The 23,426-nt window shown below is 47.8% G+C and overlaps 11 protein-coding genes across 11 annotated transcripts; 5 read left to right on the forward strand and 6 right to left on the reverse strand.

Moving 5' to 3' along the window:
• Nucleotides 1-560: 560 nt before the first annotated feature.
• Nucleotides 561-2,654, reverse strand: N7510_009508 (fungal specific transcription factor domain-containing protein; the record flags this gene model as incomplete). Its single annotated transcript, XM_056981433.1, has 1 exon — nucleotides 561-2,654. The coding sequence occupies one exon, from the start codon at nucleotides 2,652-2,654 to the stop codon at nucleotides 561-563; it is 2,094 nt and encodes a 697-aa protein (XP_056829269.1).
• Nucleotides 2,655-3,453: 799 nt separating this feature from the next.
• On the reverse strand, nucleotides 3,454-4,455 carry N7510_009509 (uncharacterized protein; the record flags this gene model as incomplete). Its single annotated transcript, XM_056981434.1, has 1 exon — nucleotides 3,454-4,455. One exon carries the CDS (start codon nucleotides 4,453-4,455, stop codon nucleotides 3,454-3,456), a length of 1,002 nt encoding a protein of 333 aa, XP_056829270.1.
• Nucleotides 4,456-4,472: 17 nt separating this feature from the next.
• On the reverse strand, nucleotides 4,473-5,456 carry N7510_009510 (uncharacterized protein; the record flags this gene model as incomplete). Its single annotated transcript, XM_056981435.1, has 1 exon — nucleotides 4,473-5,456. One exon carries the CDS (start codon nucleotides 5,454-5,456, stop codon nucleotides 4,473-4,475), a length of 984 nt encoding a protein of 327 aa, XP_056829271.1.
• Nucleotides 5,457-5,519: 63 nt separating this feature from the next.
• On the reverse strand, nucleotides 5,520-5,855 carry N7510_009511 (uncharacterized protein; the record flags this gene model as incomplete). Its single annotated transcript, XM_056981436.1, has 1 exon — nucleotides 5,520-5,855. The coding sequence occupies one exon, from the start codon at nucleotides 5,853-5,855 to the stop codon at nucleotides 5,520-5,522; it is 336 nt and encodes a 111-aa protein (XP_056829272.1).
• A 2,463-nt stretch (nucleotides 5,856-8,318) lies between these two features.
• Nucleotides 8,319-10,199, forward strand: N7510_009512 (fungal specific transcription factor domain-containing protein; the record flags this gene model as incomplete). Its single annotated transcript, XM_056981437.1, has 2 exons — nucleotides 8,319-8,332; nucleotides 8,417-10,199. The coding sequence occupies 2 exons, from the start codon at nucleotides 8,319-8,321 to the stop codon at nucleotides 10,197-10,199; spliced, it is 1,797 nt and encodes a 598-aa protein (XP_056829273.1).
• Nucleotides 10,200-10,571: 372 nt separating this feature from the next.
• On the reverse strand, nucleotides 10,572-11,546 carry N7510_009513 (arad-like aldolase/epimerase; the record flags this gene model as incomplete). The annotated part of the gene is made up of 2 exons (XM_056981438.1): nucleotides 10,572-11,191; nucleotides 11,258-11,546. The coding sequence occupies 2 exons, from the start codon at nucleotides 11,544-11,546 to the stop codon at nucleotides 10,572-10,574; spliced, it is 909 nt and encodes a 302-aa protein (XP_056829274.1).
• Nucleotides 11,547-13,793: 2,247 nt separating this feature from the next.
• N7510_009514 (uncharacterized protein) lies at nucleotides 13,794-15,289 on the forward strand (the record flags this gene model as incomplete). Its single annotated transcript, XM_056981439.1, has 3 exons — nucleotides 13,794-13,884; nucleotides 13,941-14,340; nucleotides 14,404-15,289. The coding sequence occupies 3 exons, from the start codon at nucleotides 13,794-13,796 to the stop codon at nucleotides 15,287-15,289; spliced, it is 1,377 nt and encodes a 458-aa protein (XP_056829275.1).
• Nucleotides 15,290-15,676: 387 nt separating this feature from the next.
• On the forward strand, nucleotides 15,677-16,164 carry N7510_009515 (uncharacterized protein; the record flags this gene model as incomplete). Its single annotated transcript, XM_056981440.1, has 2 exons — nucleotides 15,677-15,859; nucleotides 15,928-16,164. 2 exons carry the CDS (start codon nucleotides 15,677-15,679, stop codon nucleotides 16,162-16,164), a joined length of 420 nt encoding a protein of 139 aa, XP_056829276.1.
• Nucleotides 16,165-17,780: 1,616 nt separating this feature from the next.
• Nucleotides 17,781-18,684, forward strand: N7510_009516 (enoyl-CoA hydratase/isomerase family protein; the record flags this gene model as incomplete). The annotated part of the gene is made up of 2 exons (XM_056981441.1): nucleotides 17,781-18,184; nucleotides 18,243-18,684. 2 exons carry the CDS (start codon nucleotides 17,781-17,783, stop codon nucleotides 18,682-18,684), a joined length of 846 nt encoding a protein of 281 aa, XP_056829277.1.
• A 396-nt stretch (nucleotides 18,685-19,080) lies between these two features.
• Nucleotides 19,081-21,437, forward strand: N7510_009517 (Thiolase; the record flags this gene model as incomplete). The annotated part of the gene is made up of 8 exons (XM_056981442.1): nucleotides 19,081-19,450; nucleotides 19,508-19,578; nucleotides 19,727-20,111; nucleotides 20,163-20,274; nucleotides 20,333-20,462; nucleotides 20,517-20,735; nucleotides 20,788-20,940; nucleotides 21,249-21,437. The coding sequence occupies 8 exons, from the start codon at nucleotides 19,081-19,083 to the stop codon at nucleotides 21,435-21,437; spliced, it is 1,629 nt and encodes a 542-aa protein (XP_056829278.1).
• Nucleotides 21,438-21,975: 538 nt separating this feature from the next.
• N7510_009518 (putative MFS transporter) lies at nucleotides 21,976-23,383 on the reverse strand (the record flags this gene model as incomplete). The annotated part of the gene is made up of 5 exons (XM_056981443.1): nucleotides 21,976-22,062; nucleotides 22,118-22,235; nucleotides 22,283-22,445; nucleotides 22,497-23,074; nucleotides 23,124-23,383. Coding segments are annotated over 5 exons (1,206 nt in total), but the record flags the coding sequence as incomplete, so codon positions are not given.
• Nucleotides 23,384-23,426: the final 43 nt, after the last annotated feature.

Below are 23,426 nucleotides of genomic sequence, written 5' to 3' on the forward strand. Positions count from 1 at the left end.
TGGATAGAAAACTTGACATGAAGTATATTAGATACAGCAATTTCAGATCAGTCCCTAACCCAATATTCGAAAAACAAAAGCTACAGAAAAGGGAGAGAGAGAAAAGCATGCGCCCTGGCCATCGTATGATAAATCCGTTTGATGGCCCCATCATGCCTCATAATTTTGGACCTGGCGCTGCTGTAAAACGTAAAACTTCACTACAAATACTGCAGTAGAGTTTACACAACATGCACAGGTGTATACAAGAAGGACTTTCGTTCTTTTGGCGAGACACAACTGGCCCCTGAAGAATGACTCGAAGATGCGAAAGCTGATCCTGGGATTAAAGATAGTCAGAAGCTGCCACACCCGATTTTAATTAATCTCTTTGGAGCCCCCACTACGGGTCCTGGTATACATCCCACTGGAGCTTTGAAAAATGAACATGCGTCGAAGCTCGGAATCTTAGTTTCATTCTTTCATTCCCCATTGTGGCCAACCTGACCTCTGTTTCCCCATGTCCAAGCAGCAAGTGGATCCCCGGGGTTCAGATTAAAAAAAGCTGCGATGCCGCAATGTCAGCCGCCAATAGTTATCGTCACATGTGAGGATAGCTCACCTTGACCAAAAGTCCCAAGGATATCGTCCAGATGGTTGTCAAAAGATTCGTTCTCTTCGTTGTAGCCAGGTAATGGGTTTTCCAATGCCACAGCTTGAAAGCTATTTTGCTCAGCTACTTTTCCATCTTCCAGAACGTTGCTCGTGCCAGGCCTTTGGGAGATGGATGAGATGAGCTCAGGATAGTATTCCGGCCGGGGAGGTTGGCAAGACTGCGCCCCATAGGAAGGCATTGAGATCTCCGCGGCTGATTTTCTCTGGACGACGCCATTGTCATGGCGAAGTGCATTTTCCATCTCCTGTTGCAGGCTGAGCCGCATCAAAGTTGAAAGAAGCTCCTCTGTGTGTTTCGCAATCTTATTGGACCTCCTGAGCACTCGGCTGGAATGTATAATTCGTAGAAGCGCATTTTTGGCTTCATTTGAGAGAGGGGAATAAGGTATAATTGTAGGAATGACGCAAAGAATCACACCAGCCGTAAAGTAATTCATGAGAAGGAAACAGGCATTGAATCCTTTCGCAGTAGCAGCCACTGGGGTCTTTGAAATGCGAATTGCTGCATTTGCCGCTGCGTGAAAAGATTGCGCAACAGCCTGCGATGAAGACGACGACAATTCAGGATGAGATTCGATATGAGACCGATACTCGAGGATTGGCCGGTTGATGAAAATCACCGCGCAATCGTAGGATATTTGAAGGGTTATCGCCTGCAGAATAAGATGCCTTCGAGTTTTTCGTCCCGATTCTGATAATGTTATTTCGCTGGGTAGCATCGCAGCAGGACCGTTTTCCGGCCAAAGCTCCCAGTCAAAGAGAGGAGGCAGGTCCGCACGCCAGGTTTCCAGTGACAAGTTGGCTTCCTTGACAAAGCAGATCAACGAGGATGCACTTTCCAAAGGTACTGTAGTTTGTGAGAAAAGCAAGCGAAATTTGTTCAGAGCAAGGCGTATCAAATCATAAAGGCGGTGTTTGAGCCTGGCAAATGATAATTTTGTCAATGGCATTCGACGGCCATTGAAGCATGGGTGATCTCTAAAAGAGACAGGAATTTTAGTATCATCCAGCTCGCGTAACGGTAGTAATTGAGAAAATGCCGGATCCAGGGAAAAGGGTCGACCGTATACCATGGCAGCAAAAGTGTCGGCAACGAGTACGTGAGCCCAAAGGCGATGTCGAATTTGTGTAACAACAATGTTACCTTCATTCAAATTATCACAGTATAGTGTCAGGGCGTATGCGGTTCTCACTGCCTGTCCTATAATGCTCCAAGCAAGGGTTGGTGATCCGTTGTAGATGTAGTACGTTCCGAGGAGTATGCATACTTGCACGGTTTCAATACTACACTCATCAAGAAGATCTATAAAGCTGCTCCGTGCCTCGTTGATCAAATTGTTGAGAAGATCTTCAGGGTCGATAGAAGCAGCGCTCAAGATCTGATGTCCGGGCCAGCTAACATCGTCTTTGACACTGTATAGACCAACGGCTGCGACCATCAAGGCCACTTGGATTTTTCCCACATGTGTTTTGTTCCATGCGACTCTGGACAGTATTTCCAACGAGTTCTGGCGAAACGAAGCTTCGTAAAAAATAAAAATGAACCAATGCACTTGATCAAAATAAGCATCAAAAAGGACAGTCAGCACAGCTAATGGAGGAAGCCGTTGTAAACTTTGCAAAGTCCATCCAGTTTCATTTATCGTTGAATCAGGAATATGTCCTGGAATACTTGTAAATTGATCACTGGGAGAATCAATTTGGTCCCCAAATAGCCTCGATGCAAAGCCCACGGCAGAGCTATTAGCTCCGAAACGTTGGGGATCGGTTGGAACAGCATCACCCTTCTGCGAACTCTCCGTGGGGCATTGCCTAGTAATGGTAGGTATGTCCTGCGCATCGAGGGTAGGATTTTTTTCAACCGCAGGACGGTATAGATGGCACTTGTTGATGGTGCAAGCATCGACCGAAGCTGGAAACTGCTGCTTACGCTTGTAGTGTGCCCGTCGGGGAAGAATGGGCTCACGAGCTTGGCATTCATTGCCGGATCGCACGCACATTGTACATGGGCGGGCTGGGTCACACTTATGTGTCGTATGGGTATTAGTATCTCGTAGCGTGTAGATTCAGCAAGTAGCTCTCGTACCTTGAGTTTCTGTCGTCGACATCGCATGCAAGCACGCGGAACACGGACTGACGGTCTACGGTCATTGTGTGGGTCTTGCCCGGTTGGGGCCTGCGCGGATACCGACTGCATTTGGGATCGATCGATCTCGATAGAGTGAAGGACGGCATATGCTGCAACGCGACCGGCAGTCTCCGTCGAACGACCACGCGCTGATGATCATGCCACCTTAGAAGGCGGTGTGAATAGGACTGGCTTGATCTCGTGTCCGACACCACACGCTGGTCCTTGGTAGACAGTATTAGATTCGAAAATTTTCATCATTGACCATCAGATTTGAAAGCATTGGACACTTGACCAACTAAGTGTACAAAAGGTTGGGTTGATATATCTTAGAAGTTGGTTGATTCCTACAACCAAGTTGCGATCTACAGGCAGACACAGAGAAGGTTGTCAAGAATTGGAATTCCTACAGATCACATACAGGGATTTTACCGGATTTTACCCCTCATCAATATTTTCTATTATGTATTAGTCATTCATTAGTTAGAGAGCCCTCTAAATTGTCGGGCATTCCCAGATTTATCTGAATCAGAGATTTATTTCTTCGTGATTTACACGTCCATGTGGGACTGTCGTACGCCCATATTTTGACAAAGGTTTTTACATCCCTCCCTCTAATTCATTACCTGCTTAGAGAACACGACCTAGGCTTCTTCATTGATCTTTCCGACTCATAGGCTCGGAGTAAAGCCCTCTACTGTCACATTCCAATCTGTAGGGAAATGTGGGCCTTCATCTTCATCCCAGCCCCCCGCCATCATGGCGGTGGCGAGAAGCAGGCCACCAGCGTCAGGCATATAAGGAGTGGGAACTCGACTGCCACCCTCAGGGTAACCTGCGTCGTCAAAGACGTAGTAGGTATCGAGGAGATAAGCAATGGCCTGGTCTACATCGCCAAGGCGGAGGCTATTCATGGCCAACATGCTGAAATCCCAGCCGTACGAGTCTCCAAAGTCCCACCGCTCCCGAATGAGCTGAGCTGTATTGTGCATGATGGTTAAGTTGAGAGAGGGGCCGGTCGAGGGAGGTGGAAGTAGGCCGTAGATGCCAATCATTGCAGGGTGGTCCTGTAAGGTGGTAGTTCCAGGCTTCCACATATCCGGAATGCCCTCATAGACGGCATAGGCGTGGTCAATGACAGGCAGCGGGGCGAGATTATCCCGCACAGTGACCCAGTCTTTCGGAATGGGGAGGTCCTGGCGCTCTTTCCACTGAATAGCAACATTTAAACCAAAGCGCCAGTATGCTATCTCAAATGTCGGGTTGATTGTGGAGTTGGGATTTGTGTTCTCGCTGACCGGGTACAAGGGAGGACCAAGGTCGTAAACCTGTGTAGTCGTGTTCCACCACGCATACGAGGACATGAAATTGGCCGTAGACGTCAGGACTTCGTCCCACTCTCGCAATGTATTCTCATGTGGAAACGCTCGATAAAAATATTCGGCAAAGTGCATGACATGAGGCTGCTGCCAGATGAGAAGAGCATTGATTTCACCAGGGGCGCTGCGGCCAGTAGTATCCGTCATTTTACCCCAGCGTGCACCTTCATAGCCCTGCGCAGTAGCGCGGTCAATGCTGGATTGAAGGAATCGCTGGTATGTGCTGGGAACACTCCGGGAAAGGAGATCATAGTGTCCCCATCGGGCAAAGTGTAGGCAATGCCACAGGAACATTTCGAGCTTTTCTAAAATCAGTTGAATGTCCAAGACTCCCTAGCAGATGAGGGATCGGATCCGAGCCGCTCTTTGTGGCCGACGTGAACGAAACTTACGTGAAACTTGCCGTACCATCCGTTATTTACCAACCCTATATGAAGTTCTGTAAGTGGCACGGCTAAGATATAGGCAGCGCAGCTATGGGGGCCCAATACCTGACTCTTTAAAATAAAGTTAACATCCAAAGGACCGGAAACAAGAGGGACCTGGCACGAACCTTGTGGAGGGTTATGCGACGCTTCGTTTACGGCGACAAGATACTGCGAGAGGATAATACGACGCTGAAGCTCTGTTGCATTGGCATTTTCGGTTGCTGAGAGGTCAATGAATGCGCCGGATACCCAATAGTCAGCCCACCACTCTTTGGACGCCGCGACAATATTGTCATAGGATGGGAGTTTATATTGAGAATTGGCCGTATCGAAGGCAACCACGAGCTGCAAAGTATCGGATCCCGAAGAGCTGAGAACGAACTTGTTTGAACCTGGTAGAGGGCCGGAAACGGAAGCCTCCGTGTTCCATTTGGCCATGATCTCATTGCTATTGCTGTCGATAATATGCTCGAAGGAAGCCATACCGGCAGTAGAGCGCAATTTGACGATATTATGAGAGGTGTCGTTCCACACGCCCACATATGGGGCGTCGAACTTGTTAGTGTCGGAGTAAGGGAAGTCAAAGAAAACCCCCAGATCGCGAGATTCTAGAAGATCGGACTTGATCTGGATACCCACAGTAGGCAGTGTTGGATGACACCAGACCTCTACAGATACCTCTGACCCCTTGTAGCGGAAGGTAGACTGGATTGTACCTGCCCAAAGATCCAGATCTTGAGACTTTTCTACCAGCTGGTTCTCTGTGACATTATCTCCGCCGAAGAAGAGACCGATGTTTGCGAGGTTTAATCTTTGTGGGTTTTCGATAAGCCAATTTGAAATATCTTCCTCTGTTGGGTTTGGCATATCGTAGTTCACGAGGCGGTCATGCGTCCACCAATTTAAACCCGTGAAGTCTGTAGCACGCCATTAAACGCCGAGTGTCAACATTCTGGTTGGGAGTGCTGCTGAGCTGCTGTCATACATACCGGAGGGTAAGGTTTGTCCTGAAGTAGTTGGCAGGCTGAAGTTGTGCCAGGTCCAGGTACTCTCTATGGCAAAGTGCGAAAATGTCTGTAAGCCAGTGATATCGGCGCCAAAGGCAAAATTGCCATTTCCGACTTGCAGAGGTGTTGTTGATGAGCTGACATTGCGGTGTGGGTTGAATGATCTCACTATATTTCGTCGCTGGGACGGGGAGATGCTAGCTTCTGCCCTAGCCGTTAGAACCAAAAGTGTCAACAGCTGACAATGTAAGAGGCGCATTGTTGTATGACGTGAGAATAAACGACAGCAATCACTTTGCTTTTCTTGGGAGTTGCAAATATTCTACAAATTCGAGAGAGCATAGCCCACTTATCAAATACAGATAAATATTCCCCTTCATGCTGTTTATCCGTTAAGCTTATCACTGGTGGAAATTATCAAGAAATAAGCCCGCTTCCCCACAGTTCCCCGCACCGCAGCTTTGCTGAAGGATCCGCTAGGAGATGGATTCTAACTTTTGTCAATGTAAAGCAAGCGCTTTCCGGGCAATTTAGACAAAATGGATTTCGAATAAGAGGTTTGGTCACAAGGAGTCGGCTTATAATAATCTGTGTGCTTGAGGTGTCAGTGCGGCCACTCTGATACTAGATACGTAGCGTTTTCCCCTTTGGGCAATCATTTAGTCAATACAACTCACTTCGCTCGTTGCCTTTCCTTCGTGATCTCGGCTTCTTCTGGTTTCTGTCGTCGCTTCGATCCCCTGAGCATCTTGCACCGATCACCCTGGTGTGTTCGAACCGTCTTGTACTTCCTCGAAGGGTTAGATTGTGCAAGTTGTTTCTCGAACTACTTTTTGCATGGCGTTGTTTCCTCGCTTCAGTGACAGCCCTGGGATAGAACTGAAGCTACAAATTTGGCCAGCCATGGCGTGCCAAAGTCTGGCGCACTTGTCAAGAAATCGGAAAATAACTTCTGGGCCGGTACTGGGATAGTGTAGAACAGCCTTACAGTCACATTTTGGCCTTGGTGGCGATATTTTTATTTCTCTTCATTAGCAAGAAATCGAGACGTCAGGAGCATATTGATTTACGTAAATACTGTCTGTCGGCTTGTCGGTATTCAGTAGCACAAAATATTTCTTCTCACACCTCACTCCAGCATTTTGTAGCCATGACTTTCGGGATATTGGAGCCCAAGAACGTCCGGGATCTTGTTCCGGGCACCCCTATGCTTGGGGATGTTTCTGGGGCGTCAGACGTGTCGCGTCTTAAGCACGGGTGATGGTAAGATCCTGCTCATCCCGTAGCCTCCAATGATCAAAACGATCCGCTGAATTAGCTGCTATGCCAACGCAATTTCATATTCGTGTTGTTTTATTATTGCACTACTATGTGCGCTAGAGTTGAGACTTATCCTGTCCTCGTTTGCAATTTTCCAATAGCACCCAGTTCACTTCGCAGCTCTTACATCCATATTCATTGCTTGCCATCAAGGCTGACATTGATCATAGCATCGGCCCTGATATCTCCGGCAGCTTTGCTTCTCGTCGTGGAATTTGATATCAGTTTTACGCAAATCTCGCAGCTGACTGGATACCACTCTGTGCCATGGGGGCCTTCGGTTGACATTGAGTCGGCAATTGTGGCTGCTAGAGCATGTAAACCATAGGTCACGGAACACCTGAAATACGGCGGGTGGATGAAAATGGATTGTTTGAGTTTCGAAGGGTTCAGCACGATCGGTTTCAGTTTACCCCATAAGTACGATATCACATAGCGAAAGGGTGCTTACCTCCTGCACGTAGCGGGCGGGAACGAGGATGTAGGTCCCACCGACAATAAAAGGGGTATCTCCCGTCAACGGCTATACCTGATTAGGATGATGGTGAGAATGAGGCCACTGGGATTGCGACGACAAGAACGACTACTCGGACAACGAGCCTTCTAACTGTTGAGCAGGCGTAACTGCACTCCCGCATAGTGGCTGTAGGTAAGACAAACTAAATCAAGCAAATGAACACTACGTACTACTACTACTGCTGCTGCTGCTGCTGCTGCTGCTGCTGTTAAGGTGCGAATTTATAAGCCCGAACCATAAACAATATGATTGGTTTTTAAACCTCATAAGGAGACGTGATATGACCTAAATAATACTAGGATATAATAGAACCTCATATTAAGGTATTGTTGTAAAGGTATTGAGTTTCATCTATCGCATTTATTACGGTGTTTTGAGGTGGGGGGGTCGCTTATGAATTACGTTAACTAACTAACACGTTAGTTAAATATTTAACAAACTAGTTAGTCAACTTGGCTAAAGAAATTGGCATTAATAAGCAGGCAAGCGCATTCCTGTTTGCATACGCGGGGTCACCAGTTTCACTACTCAATTCTAGGCAGCTCTCTCAATCACTTCTTTCTCTAACCTTGGACTTTTTCCTAGCATTGCGGCTAGCTGTACAAACTTCGGCCACTGTTCGGGGCTTTTAGGCAATATCTACACTCATCTCCTCCGAGAATCAGGGTTATGCGAATTTTCTGCGCTATGTGATTTCCCGTCAGTAACCCCGTAGCGTGAACAATTCCTCCGAAAATTCGACTAGGCATAGTTCAACTATGAGCCCGAAAACAGTTTCTTCACATTCTCTTTCCCAAGCCGGGGCAGTACGGGCGTGCGAATTCTGCCGAGTGCGGAAGATCAAATGCGATACAATCAAACCGAGATGCGCGTCTTGTACCGCACATGACCGCCAATGTGTATATACGAACAATCCACCTAGACAGAGGTACTTTGTTCCGAAAGCGAAATGACCCTCTATTACTGATAACTTGTTTTATTAGGCCGTCTCGAGCTCTGGTCAACGAGGCCCATCGACAAAAACATTCCGTTGAAAAAATCCTCATTGCATTAAAAAATGCGGATGGACTTAGTCGTGATTCAATTCTAAGCTCCTTATTAGTCAGAGATGGCTGCCTGGACATTTCCGATGCTTTGACAAGCCTCGAGAAAACAAGCACACGGCTTGATCAGACGAAGGCTGGTGGCAGCGGCTCGAACCTGTTAGTAAGTAATACAGCGGATGATTTGAATCCCTCCAGCTCTGAGGATGATGGTTATGATCTTACACCCTTTATATCGAGAGATGAGTGCGGAACTATTGGAGTTTACGGGCCCTCTTCAGTATGGCATGCAGGGAGCTCAATTGAATTTGCGGACTCTCCGACATCGAAATCAAAATGCGAGCCTGACCCCTACAGATTAATAGCGTATGCTGCGCTGCAAAGGCAAACAGAGTACGATCTGCGCTGCCAACAAAATATTGCCGGCATACCCTCTGAGCTTGCAATGCACCTGCTTGATCTTCACTGGAATCGGCAGCATCACACTTTTCTTCTGACCTATCGGCCAGCTTTCATGAGAGACCTACTCTCTGGTGGCCCATATTGCTCTGAGTTTTTGATCAATGCAGTTTTCGCCTGCTCAAGCAAGTTCTCGGAGCGCCTGGACGTTCGTTCCGATATAACACGCCCAGAGACCGCTGGAAAGCAGTTTTTTGATCGCTGTGACCAGTTACTGGCAGAGAAATCACTTCTCGCCTACTCCAGCATATCTACTGTTGCTGGGTTGCTAATGTTGGGAAGTACGTTCAACGCTCGGGGGCAAACCTCTAAAGGTTGGCTGTACACAGGCTATGCACTTCGTATGGTATATGACCTCGGCCTTCACTTGGATTGCGATGCTGTTGCAGGAAGCGCTGAGGATATAGAAGTCCGTCGGAGGGTGTTTTGGGCCGCGTTCATCTGTGACAAACTGCAAAGTCTGTACTTTGGTCGGCCATTTACCATTCAACTCCGCGATGTACATGTCTCGCGAGACTTCATGGATACGTTCGAAGAAAACGAGTTATGGACGCCTTATGTTGACCCACAACTGCCTGGCACATCAACAGCGAAAACGAATTCCATCCTAACACGCATACATTCAATTTCCGTGTTCCAACAGTTGTGTTCGCTCTCGAAGCTGATGACCAGTATCATTGACCGATTCTACGTTGTTGGAGCAACGGGTGATGTGGCTCGAAAATATCTCGATATCATCGATCGCCGGTTGTCTGCTTGGTATCGAAAATTACCACAAAAGCTACGTTTTGAGCCTTGGGTTGGGGCATCGTCAGACTCTTTTGTTGTCGCTGCTCCTAATGTCATCATCCTTTTAACCACATATAATGCCCTCATCATTCTCTTGCATCGCCCTTTCATTTCCAGCGGACACCTTCGTTCTACCCATAGCTCTGCTGATTCTTGGGAGCGCTGCATTACCGCGGCTCGCAATATTACTCGCCTGGCGCTTTCGTATCGCTCAACCTATTCACTCCGCCAGGCCAACTACATGCTCAGTTACGCTGTGTATGTGGCATGCACTATCCATGCCCGCAATCCTACCGTTTGGGAAAGCACCCGGCGACGAGAGGCGAATTCTCCCTTGACGGTGTGTTTGCGATGCCTAGATGAGCTTGCCATACCGAATTGTGGTGTTTCAGCGCCAGCCAGAATTATTCGGCGGTTGATGGACTCAAATGGAATCCCCGTTGAAGATGGTAGGGGCGACCATCATCTTTGGTAAATGATTATCGCTAACCTTACTTTGAAAGATCACGATACTGCTTCCCAAGGCAGTTACCCTATCGATATAAATCTTGACTTCCAATCATTTTCAGAATTGACTTTTGATCAGGCGAGACAGGATGAGTGTCTCCGAAGCGAGAGCTTTCAGGAATTTCCTCATGATTTGGATTTATTGTTCGGATTTATGAACGAGGCTGTCCCTTCTCCGGCAATTTTGAGTGATATAAATATCTAACACCTTATCCTGATAACTCATTCTTGTTTTATGTACGGCCAATATGTTGAAGAAGAAATATGTTCTCATTCTTATATGGCCGGGTACAAGAAAGTCGGGGGTTTTGTAGTTCAGCGCAATACTTGCATAAATGTCCTATTCCAGCACCGAGGGGTCCTCTTTGACCACCTGGTCAAAGTATGGTTGAAACGCAAGCCACATCTTGCTGGAGTTACCGCTCTTCTTGTGTGTCATTTCGGCCTCCTCCTTGTTAATATATATTTTCTCCCACCCTGGTCCGGACGCCGAATTTGCCATCATCTGGGCATTGCAGCAGCGATCAAGGGCAATGAACAGAAAAGCAGCTTCATCAACCGTTTTGCCACAAGTGATCATGCCATGGTTCTGGAGGATGACACTGCGGCATTTCGGCCCAAGAGCCTTCGCAATTCGAGCTCCTTCTTCGACCGAGACAACGGTTCCGCCGTACCGCGGGTAGACAGCAAGGTCATTGTAAAAGCGTAGTGCGTCCTGGTAGATCATTTCGATGGGTCTACCAAAACACGAGAACGCCTTTCCATAGACAGAATGTGCATGGCATGCAGCGTTCAGGTCAGGACGAGCTTTATGTATTTCACTGTGAATCGCAAAGGCCGGGCCGTTGATAGGATGCTGGGCGCCACCTGGCTGGACTTCACCGCGGTCATTCACAAGGACGAGGTCAGAGACACGAATCATAGAGAAGTGCATGCTTAAAGGGTTGATCCAGAAATGGTCTAGAATCCGTCCAGGTCAGTAATTATTTCTTCATTCTTATATCTCGAGGCTCGTAAGAAACTGACGTGGATTAGAAGGATCTCTCAACGAAATATGGCCTGCGACCCCCTCGTCGAAGCCTTGCTTGGCAAAAACCCGAAATGCAGCCGCCAAGTGCTGTTTCTGATAGGCAAGATCTTCTAGTTTGTCAGAGAACGAGGGGGGCGAACGAATGACGACTCGTCCCTCTTTGTCGCCCAAGAAATGAACATCTTCAAAGAAGCTGTCCTTGGACATGGTGGCATTCGGCGCTCCTAGGGGTGTTTGGTCGAGTCCATTTGACTCGGTAGTGACTGTGGATGTGGCAGTGGTCATTGTTTGGAGCTCAAGGGAAAAGTCTTTAGGATCGAAAGAAAAAGTTCACCAATATATGGATGCAATCCAAGAGTAGGCCACTGTTCCCTTATTGATATTCTCACGGGGCACTACTGAAAACGATCCGACAACTTGAATCTTGGTCTGAGATGCCCAGAACTATCGTTATCTACTCCAATGTAACGGGCTCGCAGGCTCCGTCTGCAGTCCGACGGCAAGTTATTACCCGTTGCGGGCTCCAATAATAGTCGAGACAAGAATTTGCAACCCCGCACCAGCAATGAATTTTGTCTTGGCTTTCAATGTTGGGGCTTTTTCTTCAAACCATAATACAGTTTCCTCCCTATTATTGAAATTTATTGGTTTACTAGGCATTCTGCTCGGTGCACGGATGGTAAATCAAACGATCTTACCACTATGATTTCTTTAGATCTGCTCATAGTATTCGACTCCTAAGCTATCCAGATTCATGATAAAACCCGAGCGTGTTACTGTCAATCATCTACCTTTCCAGGATCTTTAATTTATACTTTGCCTAATTCTGACGTCGCACCCTCAAGTTCATTATTACTAGCATATCGTGCAGATGCGCTATTCATCGAGGAAAGCAGGGCGAAGGACATATCCTCGTTAGAATCGAATAATCTGAACTAATAGAATGTGACACCGTACAAACAGATATTTCAAATGATTTTCGGTTAGGAGTTTTGAGGGTGAAGGGCACCCTAGGCGCAGGATCTTCTAAGTTGTGGATGGCGTTTTTTGACTAACATATGGAGGAACGGTAAGCTTTGCTCCCTACACAATACTCTTCGATTCGCTGAAGTACGTTGAGATATTGTTGTCTCGGAAAAAATGCCAATGCATTCGCGCCTCAATGTGTTTCATATAGAAGCCACCGGCATTCCCGAGATAATTACAGCACCCTAATGTCACTTCACTTTCTCAATCAGGACCCTCCGGTTTGACTATTGGCTACCCGCGAGAAGAACATTTTTTAAAAGTCATTCAGGCAATCTTTCAGTTGAGAAGCGGTAGGAACCAATTAGAAAAGTTTGTTTAGGTCTTTTCTTTCCATGCGAGGATTGCCCTTTAACATTGCTTGGATAGGGCGGAGATGTTCTACTGACGGGAAATCCTCCTCTCCTGGGTTTTAGGTCGCTGAAGCATCGTAAGCTGTCGAAATCTAGACGTACGACGATCCCACATGGAACTTTAAATCACGAAGAGATAAGTCTCTGATTCAGATAAATCTGGGAATGTAGGACAATTTAAAGGGCCGACTAAGTAATGAATGACTAGTACACAATAGGAAATGTTGATGAGGGGTAAAATCCCTGTATGTGTCCTGTAGGAATTCCAATTCTTGACATAAGCTTCTAATTATGGTATAAGGATATACAAATCTTTCTGTTTGACCCCACAACATAATGACAAAAGATATTATGTTGCCTTTATGGTGAGGAAACTCAGGAATCAATAGTAATCAAAGTGGTGAGAAGGGTCTGGCTGTGATCGTCGATATTTGGCCGGGTTGAGAAAGACCACCCTTTCAATGGGTTAAATTTTGTGCACGTGGAATTGTCGGACGAAAAGGGATGGCAAGAGCCTCGGTTAGCCGGGTTTGTGTCATCAATAATTGAATAAGAATTTAACCCTGAGAGAATGGGCGACGTGAGACTGAGGCTTAAAGCGGCTGGGTTAGAAATGCCTTGTCACAACCGCTTATGGGTTTCATTTCAACTTATGCGGAGGGGAAAGCGCGTGTGAGGGTGTCTAATCTTTGACGCTTCACATAAACTACTTTAGAAGTCAATAATTGGCTTCGGAAGTGGGGTCATGTAATTTGAGATAGAACCTGATTGCTAGAAAGCTCAACTCACATCTTTGGCGGACCAATTCGTTGTTACTAGATGAAGCTATGTATGAACCATTAGAGGGTCCGGTACGTAAGGAGTGGAGTCACCTCATGCAGCTCAAGACCCAAGCTCATTAAACCCTTGTATAGCCGTCATACCGAATTATATTGCTTTATGAATCGTGGATGATTATGCCAACAAAAGTTGCACTGAGCCAGTCATCACTGGTTCCCCTCCCAAGTCGGCGTTTTGGTCACGGTGCGAGCGGATAAAGCGGGGGCCTACAATGTTGCCTCGGATATTCGGTAACTTCTTCCTCGGGGGATATAATTATACAATATACGCAATACAGCTTTTTCGGAAGTTGACTCTCACCAGGGAAACAACAATGACATCGTCATCGCAAAGCACTTCAGGCGCCGCGTACGTTTTGGGAGTGGGTATGACCCAGTTCCTAAAACCGCGCCGCATTCGTGAATGTAAGCCCAAGTCACTCTTTCTCAAGTGATGTTTGTGCGACTCTGATTAAATCAAGACCCCGAACTTGGATACGAGGCTGGAGTCAAGGCTCTCACGGATGCTCACATTACATACGATGATGTCCAAATGGGCGTCGCGTGCTACTGCTATGGCGACACCACTTGTGGACAGCGAATTTTCTACCAGTTCGGCATGACAGGCATCCCTATTTATAACACCAGCAATGCCTGTGCCACCGGTTCAACCGGGCTGCATTTGGCTCGTACTATGGTAAAAGGAGGACTTGCGGACTGTGTTATGGTCATTGGATTCGAACAGATGCGCCCAGGTTCCATCAAAAGCGTGTGGGATGACCGGCCGAGCCCCTTGGGTCCTTCGACAAAGATGATGGAAGATACTTACGGCAAGCATGACAGCCCTCGCAATGCGCAGTACTTTGGAAATGCGGGACAGGAGTATATGCAGAGGCAAGATACTCCCAGGCTATGATTAATCCCTAAGGCTGACCAAAAGCGAAGGTTTGGGGCTAAAGCAGAAGACTTTGCCGAGATTGCCCGCGTGTCACACGAACACTCGCAGCGCAACCCATACGCACAATTCCGTACAGCGTACTCTTTGGATCAGATCCTTAACTCCGGCAGTATATACGGACCTCTGACCAAGCTTCAATGCAGCCCGACGAGCGACGGAGCAGCAGCGGCGGTTATTGTGTCGCAGCGCTTCCTAGATGCGCGGCCACACCTTAGATCACAAGCTATTCTAATGGCCGGTCAAACTCTAATGACTGATGGGCCGGAAGTTTACTCGCGCAGCGCGATTGATCTAGTAGGGTTCAACATGTCCCGCCAAGCAGCTAAGCTTGCGATGCAAGAAGCAGGCGTAGAGGCCAAGGACGTCAAAGTTTGTGAGCTACATGACTGTTTCTCCACCAATGAGCTTCTACTTCTGGATTCCTTGGGGTTTTCAGATCCCGGAAAAGCACATGAGATGGTTCGTCGGGGTGATATCACTTATGGCGGCGGCGGTCCAGTTATCAATCCGTCGGGCGGGCTGATCTCTAAAGGCCATCCACTTGGAGCAACAGGACTGGCACAGTGTGCTGAACTCACATGGCAGCTCCGTGGCTGGGCAAACAATCGACTGGTCCAGGGGGCGAATGTTGCGCTACAGCACAATCTAGGACTGGGAGGGGCCGTGGTAGTGACCGTCTATAAACGAGCTGATGGCCACACCACTCGTGCAGTCTCGGATGATGAAATCAAGAGGATCTCCGGTCTGGAATACAATCCAGCCACTGAGGCACGTTTCATCACGCCCCGAGATGGTGAACGAGTCCGAAGTCGGATAAAGCGGCATGACTACGCTCTGAAGGAAACCATTGGAAAATTATCCGCTCGTATATAGTTGTGCCAGCACGTAATATGGTCGGTAGCTGAATACCAGTTAGTTTTTACTTCAGGGACAACGAGAATTGTGGCAGATCTCTTGTAACCTCACGACTACTGCTATTTTGGTATGCAATGGGAACTATAAATTTGCTAACGCAGAGGGCACAAATGAATTTACTTGTACAATTTTGGGAAGGAGGGACGTTTACTGGCCTTGTATTGATCAAGGACAACGTACTACTCGCCCTCGAGTTAGGCCCCCCACCGCTAATGCGGTTTGCGTCGGACCTTGAGCGAGCATTATATTTCGGGAAGGGATTGCCCTAGGTTGAACCCGCTACATATCAACGAGATATTGCTCTCCTTGCCTCCAAATTTCCAGAGTCTTGTGTTCGTGGCCGCCATGAAACTGCTACTCCTTGCTCAGGTCGCTATCCCCGCATGTTCACTTACCGCCGGTTCCAGCCTATTCACAGACCCAAATGAAATCGTCGGAGCAGCTTTCGACTATGTCATCGCTGGAGGAGGGCTGGCTGCTCTCACAACTGCGGCACGGTTGACTGCAGATCCAAACATCACGGTTTTAGTAATTGAAAGTGGTTATTTCCAGTCAAACCGGGGCCTATAATTGAAGATGTGACAACCTTCGGTCAGGCCTTCGGCACGTCTGTCGATCATGCGCTTGACACCGTCTCACTGGCTATCAACAGGCGACCTGTAACCATTTACACAGGCAACGAACTAGGTGGTTCGACATTGATCAATGGAGCCACATGGACTGTTCCGGCAAAGGTGCAGATAGACTCCTGGGAGTCTCACTTGGGCAATCCAGGATGGAACTGGAAAAGTGTTTCCCAATATATCCCCCACGACCACGCAGCAATTCTTTAGACCTTGGTAACCCTCTTCTGAGTCGCCAGCATGTTGGCCCCTGTTTGAAAGCATCTCGGTCTTTTTAGCCCATCGTTCGACCTCAAAGCCAACGATCCTGGGTTAAAAATGTTACCTTTTCCACCCCTCGTCGTTATTCCCATAGCTGCCATTGTTTCATTCGGAGAACAAGTCACTGCACACTCAATACCATGGTCTGTCGAGGGGTATCATTCGGTCTCGAAATTCCTGTAGGTGATCATCATTCGTGACCTTTCACCCGCTGCTAATTTACCCGTACCTACAGGGCAACCGATCACTTGTGATTACAATCAGACATATGTCAGATCAAGCACATTCGGTCAGTTTTGCTGGCTCTTTTCCTTGAGGCCGGTGTGCCTTGGAATTCCTACTTAATGGCCTGACGTTCTGAAATAGGCCGATGTTGCGACAACACGCTGTCGAATTGCGGGTTCGATACTAGTCGCACAGATTCTACAATCTATTATTACTCCACTGGCTCGTCTGTTTGGTGAGATTTCTGCATATTGTGCATCAGTGGAATCAGGCTGACCAAGACGGTTAACTTCTGCTAGCGCTCGGGTCAAACATGTCGATAGTGAATATATACCAGTCGATGACAAGTGACTCATCTACTGTCTATCTACTCTGCTGTTCGAACTGGGAAGCTTCAACCATCTTCCGCACGACCGATGTTACAGCGACTCCCACTTCTGGTAAGATGCATTATGCACAACCTTGAAATGCCGTCATCAAAAATCGGTAACTTGTTTGCTGATTCTGCGCTGTGAAGCACAAGCTACGTTGACTGGAATCGCCCCCGGGGCTATTATCACGGCATCCAATCCCTCTCCGACTTCCACTGTCACTGTCGTAACACCAAATGATTCCAAACCACACAAAAGCAAAACTTGGATTGCTGGTGCTATCATTGGTCCTATCACGGGCTGCGCACTTATTGGGGCCCTTGGGTTTTGGGGCAGGCGTCGAATCCATGCGAAGAAGAGAGACAGCGCGGTAGAGGTCCCATTGAATCCAGTTCGAAAATTTCCGTCTGCTCAAGGCGCTGTTGAAATCGGTACATCTGGTACTCAGGGTATCGGGAATTAGGACCATCGTCGGTACCGAAGGAGCTTTACGGGACTAGCAGTTCACCTGCAGTGCAACTTCCAGAATCCAGCAGGTACTCCAAATAATTCACGATACTAAGTCCTGGTGCTAAGTATAATTACAGCCCTTACGAATATAACTAGGTTATCTTCCAGCAATTTACATAGATTGATTAATTTCACACACAATACTCAGTAAACGTCAGATCCCGACGCCTCTGCTTTTCCCCTTCTTCTCTTTTTTTTTCTTTTCTTGGCATTTATTCGGTCAATCATAATCACCCAACCTCGGGTGGGTTGGGGTCCGAGGTATGTCCCCGCACAAGGACCACATCGCTTAAGTCGAGCTTGGGCTGCCTAATAATGGAACTATTAAAAGCACACTTTTCCATTGAACAACTACATGAGCATAAGTTAACGGTAAATCGCCTATCCGCACTCGCATCATCTGCAAGACAACCAAGTCCGCGTATTCAGAGATCAAATTCCTCGTTTCGGACAGCAGTTATGGCCGAAAATCTGCAGTCGCAGCTCCCGGCGACCCATTTCCTGCAACTCTCTTTTCCAAGACCAGGAATCCTCCTTGTTTTGATCAATAGAGAAAAGCAACGCAACGCTCTACCCGCCGAGGCGCATTGGGAGGGTCATAACGTGTTCTCCTGGTTTGATGAAGAGCCGTCTTTGTTGGTGGCAGTCGTCACCGGTGCTGGTCAGAAAGCATTCTGTGCTGGGCAGGATTTGGTTGAACAAAGTTCGTCTCGCCGAGGACCACGAACTGCCTCGCAACTCGCCGTGATGAACCATCCCCCGAGTGGATTCATGGGGTTAAGCCAGCGTAGAGGAAAGAAGCCAGTGCTGGCAGCTGTCAATGGATTTGCTCTAGGGGGCGGATTCGAAATTTGCCTCAATTGGTATGACCACCCGCCCGACTGATTGGCACAATTTATGTTAACACCAATACTCACCAAGTGATATGGTGGTTGCAGCTCCTAATGCGATTTTTGGACTACCAGAGGTTGCAGTTGGACTATATGCTGCTGCTGGCGGGCTGCCGCGTTTGATGAGAATTGTCGGCCTTCAGTTGGCGTCTGAGATTGCAATGGCGGGTCGCCGACTATCTGCCCAAGATGCGTTAGACTACCACTTAATCAATCAAATCTCGCAGTCGGCCGAATCAGTCGTGGAGGAGTGCCTTTCCCTGGCAGCAAAAATAACAAGTTTCTCTCCCGATGGGATTATCGTGACTCGCCAGGGCCTGCGAGAAGCCTGGGATGATCCAAGTGTTGAACATGCAACTTCGCGGACCAGGCACGAATTTGTGAATCGGCTCGTTGCTGGCGAGAACTTCAAAATTGGTGTTGAAGCATTTGCAAATAAGCGAAAACCGAAATGGGTTCCCTCCCGCCTTTAATTTAACAGACCTTCAAAGTTACACATCATGACATTGAGATTGTGTCGGGCGGAAAAAGACCACTAGTTTTTGGGTCAAATAATTCCCATTCGTAGGTGACAGTGCCTATAGATCTCATTCTGTACGCCTATTGCCTGAGAGCTCTAATATCCTCTGGAAAGCCTATCAACAGAATCGATAATATGGCGGGCGCGACATATTCTACCAAATGGTACTGGTACTGTAGTTCATCCATCCAAAGGGACTCGGGCCGAGGGTACAATTCGAGTGGTTCTCCACATGATCCCTCGTTGCCGAAGGCGCAAATCATGGCTGCCGGAATAATTAGCATTTAGGGAATTCGTTTCCAATTCTTGATTCTTTTCCCCATGCACTTGCCATCAAGACGTTCTCAGGATGCAGCCAGTGATTATTGGGGTCGCTGATATCAAGAATCGGTCGGTAGCGGTTAAAGATGCGAAAGAACCGGCTGATTTAATTCTGGAGGCTATCAATTCGGCTATTCGAGATGCAAGCGACCGGCCAGAAACTGCTTCACGTCTACGATCTAGCATTGATAGCATTAGTGTTGTTCGAACCTGGACTTGGGACTACCCGGATCTTCCAGGGCTTCTCTCTCTGCATCTTGGGATTAACCCTGGCCATCAGGTGTATAGTGACCACGGGGGCAATCAGCCTGCTAAGCTTCTTGACGAAGCAGCTCTCCGGCTTGCGACTGGGGATAGCAAAGTTGCTGTGCTTACGGGAGGGGAAGCACTAGCTTCTTGTGAGTACAACTTCATGCAAGCACCAGACGCCAACTGACTCACGTGCCGTTCGATAGTGGCCTCCTGTGTTAAAGAGAAGAAGATGCCCCCCACTGGATGGTCCCGACCGTCCAAGTCTGTCAAAGATGTTTTCTCGCCCACTACAAGAGGGCTGAGGAAAGGTATGTGTGTCTTTAGTGCGCGGCAAACGACCGTGGCTCTAATAGTACAAATTTTCAGATCTTGGTGGCATTCATTCTGTTGGCTCTCCGATCCATGTATACCCACTGTACGAGCATGGATTTCGAGCACACCGGGGCCAGTCAGTGAGCGAAAATCACGAAGAGTCTGCTTTTCTCTATGCCAACTTCAGCCAAGTCGCGGCTCGCAATCCATATGCCTGGAACTATGGTCACGACGCCGAGACGATGAAGTCTATTGGAACGGTGTCAAAAAGAAATCGTATAATTTGTCTTCCGTGTATAACATCTCTGCTTCACCTCACTGTAGTTATCTTACTAATCTGTGTTGCAGATCCCCTCCTGATGAATGCATTCAACACTGTCAATCTAGCCGCTGCCTGTGTTTTAACCACGACGGAGTATGCACAGCAGCTCCAGATCCCCAAAGATAAATGGATCTATCCACTAAGCGGGGCCGGCTACAAGGACAGCGATTACTGTACGTTCAGCACGGTGTATATGGAAATTGTACTAAAATCAATTTACTCAGTCTGGGAACGCCCGAATTTCTTCGAATCTCCTTCTGTATCAAAATCGCTAGATCAGTGTCTCAGCTCCAGCCAAATTGACCGTGACGAGATTGATCTCTACGATTTTTACTCGTATAACCTCCTAGACATATCTGATCATCTACTTTCTAAGTATCTAACAATTATTTAGATGCTTTCCGATTGTTCCAAAGCTTGCCTGTCATCATCTAGGGCTTTCTATCACAGAGCCAGCAAAGCCTATCACCGTTTTAGGCGGGCTGACGTCGTTCGGTGGAGCCGGAAATAATTATTCGATGCATGTAAGACTTTCTATTCTTTAGACAAGATATGGCTGCCTCTGACTGATGTATCAGGCGATAACCGAGATGGTCCGTCAGCTGCGGCAGGGTGTTGGGCGCAACGGAATAATTCTTGCCAATGGTGGAGTACTTTCATACCAGCATGCAATCTGTATCTCCTCCCAGCCACGGCGAAACAATTCCCCTTACCCTGACAGCAATGCACTCCGGAATGTGGTCAAGGAGTTTGTGCCCGTGATTGACATAGAGGCTGAGGGCAAAGCCATTATCGAGGTGACACCTCCCTCGCTCCGAATTAATGAGTCACAACGCTGACAGTCACCAGACATACACAGTTGAGTTTCACCGAGATGGTTCACCGATGCGAGCTTGTGTGGTGGGCCGATTGATAGACAACCAGCATCGGTTTATTGCGAACGATGGAGACCACTCCACTTTACAGCTGTTAGGGTCCACGAGTGATGAGCAGATTGGGAAAGTCGGCGTTGTCATACCAGAATACTCGTCTGGAGAACGGGGTCATAGAAGAAATCTGTTTTATTTAGAAAATGGTTCGAAGCTATAGTTTCAGACGAATGTTTTCAATGTGACCTTGTCCGATGGATTATTATTTCCGGAAGTGACACAATTTTCTACATATCTATTGACCGCACTCGGGTACAAATCATCTCCAATGCCAAGCTTGACGAATAAGGGGGCGAAGAAGAGAGTGTTGGCCTTGACAGTCGCTTCCGATCTCACGAAGATGCCGCCATTTTGATTGACGACCAAAGTGGTGGTTAAGAGGTCTGGATTGGTTGGGCCTATGCTATCTGGTTTGCAAAACGCGCCAAAGAGAAGATGCCTCAGACGATCTTGTACGGACTTGGGAATAAGGAGGTGACCTCGACGCTGTCCGAAGATCTGGAAGTACGCACATGTCCCTCCATGAAAGCCCTATTCCTGCAGAGGCATGTGAGTGAAGAAGAGAAGTAGGCCTGTCGATTCTGTCAAAATTGCATTCTGTAGAGCCATTTCCAGGTTTGTCTGTTACATTGCCACATTCGAACAGGACTTGATGTTCAAGAGTCATGGGAGTGTCAGATATGGATAGGAAGGATAGACTTTGCCCTTCTTGGAGTTACGTTCTACAGCACTTCAGTAAGCCTTCCTTTTGTCTTATCTTGGCTTCTGGTGACATATAATTTGTTTATTCTTGAGACACTTGGTCCATATCCTGGCTTTTCACGATATTCTTCCCACAAAAACCAAGTATGGTGTTTGGGGGAAGCCAGGTTGGCTCCCTAGGCTTTTGAGGCACCCAGTATAGTTACCATTTTATTCGTTGTGATGAGCTCTCGTCTTTGGAATTAATAACCAGCTAATGCCAGTTGCTCCTAACAATCCTATCAGGATCGGTTGTAAGACTTTAACACCAGCGGAGGAGGTAACAATGCCAGTAATCGCGGGAAATATGGATCCTCCAATCTGTCCGAGTACAAACACAAGAGCTGTACATAACGTTAGTCCTCTATTAAGCGGTTGAATAATATTGGGCTTTCACACCGAGAGCTGAAGACCGAATATCAGGGGGGAAAATCTTAGATCCCACGGAGATTCCCTAGAAAGGGGTCAGAGATATGTTTTGGTAATCAGAGGAGTAATTGCAAGCTGACTGTTGCAAAGAAGGGACCCGAGAAAAGTCCAAGAAGGCTGATTGCAACGGCTTCGGTGATAATGTTGGGTACGCTATTCATCAGCTGAGCCAAATATCCACAGAGCTCTGACAGGAAACTGGGTATATTGCGTACAGCCAAAATATCAACTGCAGTCCTACACACAGCACGACATAGATAAAGATCATACGTCGCTCACCAAAACGATACGTCGGTTCCGCCAATAAAAGTCTCCCCAGGAATCCACCACCATAGAATCCAGCAGGGACATAGCCCATATCGACGACATCGCCTTTGCGAACGCGAACCAGGTACTCGACAACCCAGCCTTGGATCAATTAGCTCACATTTTGGAGATAACGGAGGCTTTTCTGCTTACCGCCGGCAGTAATACCTGCCCCCAAAAAGAAAAAAAAGAAGAGACTTAGCAACCACACCGCTGGATTGAGTAAGATCCGTCTGATTTCGGACAGGGCAGTCTGGCTTCGAGACGTATTAGACGTCGCAGGCACTGCGTTTTGTCTGCCCTTCCTTGCACGGACAAGCTCATAGAATGCTATGGAGGCCAGCATGAGATTCACACACCCTAGGCTCAATGGAGCGGTGTAAAATAATGCCCATCGGGTCGAGGAGCTGGCCGATGCCACCGCCGTCGCCATGAATGGCGCAACTAGACAGCCCGCCATGTACATCGCATGAATGAAGCCTAACCATCGATGCGCTCCATGTACCGAGGCAACAAAAGTATTTGCGTGGGTGTCTTGGTAAGCTTGGCCGAGGCTGGCAAAGAAGAAAGTCACCACGAACAAAGGAAACGGGGGTTGCCAGGAACGAAGCGCATGAGCTAAAATTTGGAAGCAGACTCCAAGAATAAGCATGGCGCCTAAGTCGAGGTATTGAGACAGGAGCGTGTTGGTCAGTGCCGCCACTAACCATCCCACAAATGTGGTGCCGTATCTACAACCCGATCAGCTCTTGCTCAAACGCATTAAACACAGTTACAGACACAGCAGTGACCACATTTGTGCCAATGTGATACGTATTTAAGATATACGGCATCAACGCTCCCAAGCTCCCATCATTGACTCCGGCCACAAAAAACGCAAAACCGGCACTGATCAGGCGAAGATATGTGCGCCTCGAGATTGACGTGTCGACCGCTGGGGCAGGAGTATGGTCAGGCAGAGATTCGAGCTCATCTAGTTCGTGAGAAGGCTCCATTATGTTCCTGGGTTGCAACGGAAGATGGAACGTTACCGTCTGGCCCTATAATCTATAGTGGGGGTTGGTGTTATTCATCCACGGACGG

Source organism: Penicillium lagena (genome assembly GCF_028827675.1).
Source record: "Penicillium lagena strain IBT 129212 chromosome Unknown utg000007l_segment0_segment0, whole genome shotgun sequence".
Taxonomy (NCBI): Eukaryota; Fungi; Ascomycota; class Eurotiomycetes; order Eurotiales; family Aspergillaceae; genus Penicillium; species Penicillium lagena.